The 8,713-nt window shown below is 45.6% G+C and overlaps 1 protein-coding gene across 1 annotated transcript; it reads right to left on the reverse strand.

The window, feature by feature from the left end:
* Window positions 1-2,000: 2,000 nt before the first annotated feature.
* LOC128710957 (cytoplasmic dynein 1 light intermediate chain 2-like) lies at window positions 2,001-8,394 on the reverse strand. Its single transcript, XM_053805820.1, has 2 exons — window positions 8,218-8,394; window positions 2,001-3,029 (listed from the first exon to the last, which is right to left on the reverse strand). The coding sequence occupies exons 1-2, from the start codon at window positions 8,392-8,394 to the stop codon at window positions 2,001-2,003; spliced, it is 1,206 nt and encodes a 401-aa protein (XP_053661795.1).
* Between the last annotated feature and the right edge of the window lie 319 nt (window positions 8,395-8,713).

Below are 8,713 nucleotides of genomic sequence, written 5' to 3' on the forward strand. Positions count from 1 at the left end.
CTGTTCTATGACGGTGGAATGGTACCGAATGGTTTCGATGTGTACTTTAGGTGTTAGTTCTCATCCTCACTGACATGGACGCACATACTAACACACACTTCCAGTAACAGCAATCGGAATGGAAAAAATCCGGCAGCTCGCTTGTAGTATGGAAAATCTTTCCCATTTTTCACATTGCCAAGGTTCGCCTCGGTCCCATAACTGAGTCCTTCCATCGAAGCTTATGGATATTTGTTTTCACTAAGCAAAAGCCATTCTTTCACACATGCACACATATGTGTGTGTTTCGAGATGTCTATGGCCCGTGTACAGCACGCTCCCGTTACACATGGTGCATCGTTCCGGACAGATGTGCCCTTTTTCCGTAGTGTCGTGCGCATTACTTTGTTTTTATTTCTCGACGAATGTGCGGGATGAGTGCGCCTTTGGTGGAATTCCTGCGCATTCCTACCTCGCGGGGCATCCCGACGCCTACACAATACAACCCGACGATAGTTACGAGCCCGCAGTTGATACGCGTTAGCTGATGGTGTTGCCCTGTTTTAGACCCGCGACATACCTTCCCCGGCACGCGCGGCGGCCTTTATCGTCCCCAATTCATTGCTTATACATTGATAAATTATTCTGGTTTTGCAGCCAAACGGAAATGGAAGTGGTGTAACAGTTTCCTTTCATCCTAAATTGGATTGCAACGCATCAAAACGTGCACAGACAATCACCTATGTAAATGATGTTTCTCGAGTGGTATTGTCACAAAATCTATCCTGTGATAGAATAAGCGTATGGAATGCTGCGTACCCGGAACGAAAGGGCTAAAATCAATTTGCATTCGATTGTCAAAATAAAACATTTGCAAACATTTGTACATGGTATTAAAAAAAAACTTGCGTCACTGATTGACGCAGATTTGTCAAGTGTCTCAATTAGAAATGGCTCTGTAACGTGATACATTTTCGTTCAGCAACGAAAATGCAATTGACTCATGATGACGCTAACCATTTTCCTTTACTTACACCGGTAGATTCCCGGATGGACGTTGTCCTTCTTCTTGTTCCTCTAGTTGCTAGTATTGCTACGGTACCACAAAGTAATCCAGCTTGCTGTGTTATTCCGTGATTGTGCGGATGGATTCCACTACCTCGAATAGTTTAAGGATTGGCTACTGAAGCCAAATGTCCTAACCCGTTGTTTCTTAACAGAAACACTATCACTTGCGAAGCGCATGCACTACCAGATCAACCGGAAACGGCAGCGTCCAACGAAGCTGCTGCGAACAAATAAAATTACACATCCAAAAAACGATTAAGTTTGATGAAATAGGAAAGGACTTTATAAAATATGACGCCTTTTTACCTGGTAGAACATGAGTTAAGGTTAAAAGTTCACTACAAATTAACCGCACCTTCCCAAAAACACACAAAACAGGAAACATAAATGTTTGACAGTTCTAAACGCACCGAGGCGAAAAGATTGAGCGAAACCGTTGAAATCTACAGCAACCTTGGATTGGCTGATTTCGCAGTTGCAAAAATACAGTGCGCTACAAAACATTTCATGTATTTCGACTACTTTTGGTAACTTTACTTTTTGTTACTGCTATAGCATACGGAAAAATACTCGGTAATCATTCTCTTTTTCAGTATCTTTATTCATTTTCAATCGAAATTAATACACATCCTCATAACGTACTGTGGAGTGGTTCGCTTTTCCCTTGAATGTGAATAGTATTTCAAATACACCAAAATAAAGATGAAGATAACAAATGCATTCGAGGACAATTGAGAGCTCCATACCCGTTTCCCATTCGGCACTCCTATCGTTGCTCTATTCCGTTCCCTTCCTACTACAAATGGGTAAAATGCGCAATAAAGGAGTATCACGCTTATGCAACTCAACAACGCAAAATGTTCTGATCTTTCAATTCCTAACAACACCATCTCCGAATAGCGATAGTCAGGCTTCGGCGTCCTCTAGACCTTTGGAAAACTACGGGCAATACGCTAATGCTCACAGCCTTCCTCTTTGCGCATGCTTGTCTGATCGTTCGTCGAACTCATATCGGCCGATCCTCCCACACTAGATTGTACTGTTAGCGTGGAGAGCGAGGAAGATCCACTTTGCGGATCACCGACCTCAGTCCCTTCAGCAGCGGTGGATGGTGCCGCAACCGATTTAGGGCCGGGAAGCTTCTTCTTCTTCTTTTTCTTCGATAAGCACTTACAAGTCTTGGTAACTGCAGTATTTTGGTTTCCGATCTTATCCATGCTGTCCCAACCTTCCGGTATTAGCAACGCATCCTTCTCAACGACTGCTGATGTACGAAATGGTAATCCGTAGATCCGATGCCGAAGGTAGTTCAGCAGTAGAGCGCAGTTCTTGTCCTCCATCGCACTGGTGTAGATGAGTGAGGCACCGTACATTAAGCAAAACCGTCGCACACACTGTTGCATGAAGTCAAAATCTTCACGCCGAAAGTCAAACTGCTGCTCAAGCGTGGTCGTGTAGTCCGTCTTGGTAACGACGACGACCAGATCCAGGCCTAGATTGTTCGTTAGAACACCTTTCGGCAGAGGAGGCGCATTGCACAGGCCGAGGTGCTTGGTTGAAGCACCGGGTTTGGGTGCGTCGGTCGTCGATCGACAGTAATTCTGCCATACTGTCGCAAGGCGTGCCTGCAAATGTTGCATTTCCTCTGGCGCAATTTGCAGCCCTGCGATGTGTTCGGTCAGTATCTTCATCCAGTGTTGCAGCTGCTCCATCCACGTCAAGGGTTTATCCATCGAAATAGTTAGCATGACGAGCGTGTGTGGGAACTTTTCTTCGCGTAGGACACATTGGAGCACTCGCTTGTGTCGCGAACCATCATCATGCAGAATCCAAAAGGTCAGAAAATCATGTTGAATCTCGTTCACCACGTCGATATGGTAACACTCGAGATCGGAACACTTCTTGGGTTTTTCTTTTTTCAACTTGGCGATGAGGGAAGACTTTCCGCTAGCCTTATCGCCCAAGACCAACACATATTTGTTCTCTTGATACCCGATTTTGAGTATTTTCAGAATGTGGGACACGAGAAATGACGGGCAGTAATCTCTTTCTTCGTTTTGCTTCTTTCGATCGGCCATCATGAGAATGGTAACCTACTGAACCTGCGAATGAGTTTAATTGAAGGTCGGAACAACTTTATCGCGGGCAGACACTGTGGTCTGCTAACCGTTGAGCAAATGTTTGGATCTATACCTGCGTTTGCGAGTTTTGAAACACAACAGCGCTGAACGATTCCCTTTAGTTGATCGGATCCGTGTCTGCAATGTGCAGCAAATTTGCCACCAAATGAACTTCACGTGGTTCGGGCGCGAGAAAATGGTGGATTCAATGTGAACAGTTTTGACAGTTTTGACAGCTGGGTGTGTATGTGTGCGTTGGCGACTTTTCTTTTGAAAAGTCTGTTCGCTGTACATGACGCCATTCTTCCAAGCACAAAAAAAAACCGTTGTACAAATATTTGTAAAGAAAACAGAGAAATAAAAAACGGCAATCCTCAAGCATAATTCTGTAGCGCTAGACGGGAGTGAATTAAAAACAATAACACCTCTGGCACATTTTTCACACACGAATGCTCGTCCATGGGTTCGTTTCATTCGCTAATGTGTGCCAAAGCGTCGACCGGAGACACATTTGTGCAGTTTAAGCATCCAGTAAACCAGCGCCTCAGTGCGCCAAGGGAACAAAACAGCGTGGTTTTGAGCGAAAGGCAGCAGGAAAAAAAAATCTGAATAAATAAAAAGGTCCTGTTTGTCAAACAGCTTGGGCCGGATGCGGCTCCGTGCACACCGCAGGTGAGTTTTGACACCGCTTCCGGCCCCGCCAGTGGGCCAACCCCGCGTTACGTAAATGTGTCACCCGAGCCAAGCCAGTGTGTGTGTGCAGGAATGCCCTTAAGGTAAGACAAAAAGGCACGTTCTAGAGTTGGTTGTTGCAGGGTAGTGGGTGACTGGGGGAACCAAAGAAACGGTAAGTGCACACCCGTGATGAAGCTGATGAGTCTGATCAACATACATTTCGTGTCATGTTGCCTGTCAGAATAAATGAATAATTTATGGTGATTTTTTTTCTTCCCTCACCTTCCGCTCACTCTTAGCTCCCGTTGGCACTCTCGTGCGAACGGGGATGTACAGCTCCCCTATAACCCCCGCAAAAGGGGGTCAGAGGAAGGTGACAAACGATGCTTCTCCACCGTGCCATGTAGAACCATCCCGTCTTTCATCGTTAGCCGGCATAGAGCATGGCTTTCAACCTGTGTCGGAAAATGAACTGATCACGGTAGCGATGGCACGAGAGTGAGAGGCCAAATGGACGCATTATGATCCGTGTTTCGCCATCCGTCAAGCATGACGGTGTGTGTGTGTGTGGGTATGTGTTGTGGGTTTAGAATGCGGCCAATACGATACCGAGTGGGGGGGATGCTCACCGCATGCCGACGGTCTCCACGGTCTACTACCCTGTTTGGGTGCCTGGAAGCTGTTGATTATGTCAGTCCCATCTTTGCCATCTTTTTGGACGCAAACCACGAATACACTGCGCCGAGCATGATAAAACACTCCCACGGTCAACATTCTTGCGACCCGTTTCTTCCAAACACCCGTCGCCCACAAACGTGTCGCTTCCCCGTTTTGCACACCCTCCGATCAATCTCCGTTAGACCCTTTTTTGGGGCGAATGGAAGCGTTGGGCCAGGACGTTGATATGTCACCGTAGTTGCAGCGCACCGGGCCATGTGACAGGTTGTGTGGTGGGTGGATGATGCGAGTTTGTTTTTTTTTTTGGTGAGGGCAAAAGTCATTAAACCGGTACCGGCGTGACGACCCCGCCACGTGTTTAATGATCCGTTTTTTGGTTAAGGAACGGCAGCCGGTAAGTGTGATCGTATGGATTCTGTTCTGTCGATAAGGACTGTTTGGGACATCTAAAATGGGAAGCGTTATGCAACAGTTGATAAGAAACAAAGCGTGCAGTTAGTGTTTATTTTTGTGTTATTTTTGCTTTTATTATCCAGTCATTTTTTTAGCAACAATGAAAGACATTTTTTCAATGCCATGTAAAATGGGTCTTACTCTCATCAGGGAATTCTTTTTGCAGTAAACTTTACTTTTGCAGCAAGAAAGTAAACAAAATTGCAATGAAATAACGAGTAATCAAATTAAATCTGTTTCTTATCTCGTTTTTCTTCTTCCAACTGGAGCAGACTATAATCATCGAATACATAAAGCGGTACATTGCATACATTTAGGCGCGCTCAACGTACATACTCAAGCTAACGATGAGCTGCGCACACGGGTAGTAACACACTTATGCCGATTATTTATATTGGCTTTTGTAGCGAAATATAAACCAAACCTCAACAGTAACTTTTTGGCAAGCTTTCGCGCGTAAAATTCAACATTCAGTTTTTTTATGCGCAAATTTTATTACCTTCTTCACCGTAAAACAAGGGAAATGAAAAGTGAACTATATTCGATGAAAGCGCTATGAATAAATTTGCAACCAAACAAAACAAAAAAACAAAGCATCGTTCCATCGTTTTGCGATACATCTATGGCGCATTTCCTATCGATAAGTATTTGTAAGGGGGTTTTACGGCGTATGTTGCGATGCTGAGGATGGGCACAGCTTCACACCGCGTTACACGAGTTACAACGGGAAAAGTTTATTCTTCCCCGATTTTCACCATACGGTCCCGCGTGTGTGGGCTTTGATGAATGAACTCCGGTTTTATTGCGATTGTTGCACATTCCACGCCCGGACGCCACCAATAAAATCACCTGCAAACAACGGAAGAAGTGCCGAAAAAACAAACGGGATGTTTATTATGTTGTCCTGCCCCTACATCGATAAGCTCGCACACCCCTCGGGGTCGTTATTAACTCTGCTGCTAAATTATTCCTACCGGATCGTTTATCAGACGCGACCCGTAAGTCGTCGTTATCGTACCGACCCGGTTCGGTCGTAAAAGATTGTGCAGTCCGAACGCCCGGCCGGGCCCGGTTTTTGCAAAACGGTTCCGTCCGATTACGGCACGTGTGAAGATGTCCCGTTTGCGCGGTGCTGCTGGCGCAGTGGACTAAAAATGCCATAACGATAATTTTGCCAAAGCCCGTCTTAAATTTGGCTCCCTCCATTTTGCATTTCGGGCCGGAACGGATGCAGGCGCACGGTGGGTTTCGTCCGTCTGCAATGGGAAACACGGGATGAATTGGACCGGACGGAGTGTGCTTCTTAAGCGCTGAATAAGAAGATGCCATCAGCCGCTCGTAACGGTCGTTTGGAGCAGAAAGGGAACCGAACGGCTTGTAAATGACTCTCTTACGTGAAGGTTTCTTGCCATACAACATCACAACGAAGAAGAAGAAAATGGAAGCTGCAAATAATAAAGGAACGAAATATTTCAACACTCTCCACACCTGTGCCGGGTTTTGGGGGTTGGGCGCTGGAAGTAGGACAGTGTCAGAGAAGACATTTTGAAGTTCACCTGCGTCATGGTAACACATTTCGCGCCAGATGCTTTGGTATGCAGGCATCAGCAGCAAGACAAAACGCAAACGGGGAAAGGAAAAACGAGAAAGAACAGTGGAGAAGATCATCAATTTATTTTCCATCAGCGCTTTCCATGGCCATCAATTGCGCGGTAGCGCGGACCGGTGCGGAAGACACCGTTTTCGCTGTTGGTACCTTCCGAATCGATTCCACCTTTTATAAGCCTTCAGACAGAAATCGTACGACGTCGACAACGCCGTTAAAAACAGCCAACGATGTCTCACAAGTCATTCATATTTTATTTTCTTTTTGCTGTACAGTGCAGCAGCTTCTTTCGCAAGATTCCTCCAGCGTGCAGCATCAAACAGTGATGGCCACATGAGCAGCTGTCTGTGAAATGTCGATTTCTTTCATTTTTTTGTTCACAGTGAATAAAAGTTCATTATGGTGGATTCATTCTGCATTATAAACCTATTTTAGCTACCTTCTATTTCACACTATTTGAAATTGCTTTCCATAAAATCCAATTGCTTAACTGGCAACTGCTTAGGTTTCTAGTTTAACATGTTTTTTTTTTATTTTGTTTGTTGTTTTGTGGTACGTTCCTTTACGTTACTTAACGTTAGGTTAGATTGCTTTGAATATTTGTTAAATAATTTTAATGTTTTGCTTAGTGTGTGCTTCCATGTTTTTTTTCTTATTATGAAACGATTTTTTTTTGTTATCAATTTTGCTGGTTTTCATTGTTTTCCATATAAAAAATTGATTGATAAAAGCTCCACAAAGCATGATAAAAGATAACACTTTTGTAAATTAACTTCGTTGTTGTTCTTTTGTGTTCTTGTTTTACTAGATTTTAAATATTAGTAGAAGTTTGTTTTGTTTAAAGTCTTGTAGTAGACCAAAGCCTGAAAAGACATTTAGTTTTTCAATATTCCTTTTAAAACACCTTAAATTGTTCAGCCTACTAGAAAATGGTGCTGCTGCCTACATTTCGTCTGTGACTGTAGCTTCGCAAGGATTCTTTTGCACCGTCAGCACTAGCTACGGCATGGAAAACATGCTCAGCAGTCCTCTACGACTAGGTTAGAGTGGGGAAGACCTCGAGACGGCAGCACAAAATCGTCTCTGCGCCCGCGTTCCACAGGCTTCACACCAGTTTCACCTCACCCTGGCACCCATCCCAGTGCAAGTTGAATGAAGCAGGACCTGTGGCCCCCAACACACTAACCGGAATAAGCTTCGGTAGAAGAAATGGGTGTGAAACCTGTCACTGACAGCTATTTATTATAATTGTGCAAATAAATTAAATTCAATTGGAACGACGCCGTCGCCGTATTCGCGCAGCTCCGTGCGGTGGTATACGCCGGGGTGGAACCAATGGGCTGCCGGACTCCTGGGATGCTGTAGTTGTAGCTCCTTATTCCCTGCTGTCGCTACGAACACTTCCGATTCAGCTCGTGTGCATGTATTTGTACGATATCAACCTCCAACCAGCAAATCACGGAAAGGCACGGCGAAGCACACGTACAAGTGGAATGGCCGTGCGGTAAACCCGCCCCGATCGAATGGCAACGGTGAAACCCTATTAATCACTGTCGCTCGAAATGATTATACATGTTTCCAGATCAGTGTTCCGCTAAACGACCTAAGCGCGACCATCACCTACCCCTTTTGGACGACCCGCGGGGGGTGTCGATTGTCCTTGAGCCGGAATGGGCCTGAATGGTGCATACAATACGCCACACTTGGCGCGGTGCTGCAATCCACCAGCTCGGTGTTGGGTGGCGGTAACACACGTAACAGGGGCGGCCAACTCCAACTGTCCCACAACCGTCGATGGCCATGGCGCATCAGCATCCCTGTCGACCTTTCCATCAACATGAGAGCGGGCCGAGATTTTCGCTTTCCACTTAACGGGCGGGATTTGTCAGCATGTCAACGGTGTACGATTTCACGTGCTTTTGGCCGTGGTTTGGTAAATGGTCGCCCGGATGTAACAGATATGTACGTTCCGGGCGCCCCCTCGCCGGAAGCGCGACATCGCAAACACGGCACCGACAGGGATCGGTACCGATTTTAATTAAGTTCCACTTGTAAGGACATGGCAGTCGCGTATCCGGCCCCGGTGAAGGTGATTTGGTTGGTTGGCGACATTTTTTTTTTTTCATTCATCTCT

The sequence above is a fragment of the Anopheles marshallii genome, chromosome 3 (assembly GCF_943734725.1).
Source record: "Anopheles marshallii chromosome 3, idAnoMarsDA_429_01, whole genome shotgun sequence".
Classification (NCBI taxonomy): Eukaryota; Metazoa; Arthropoda; class Insecta; order Diptera; family Culicidae; genus Anopheles; species Anopheles marshallii.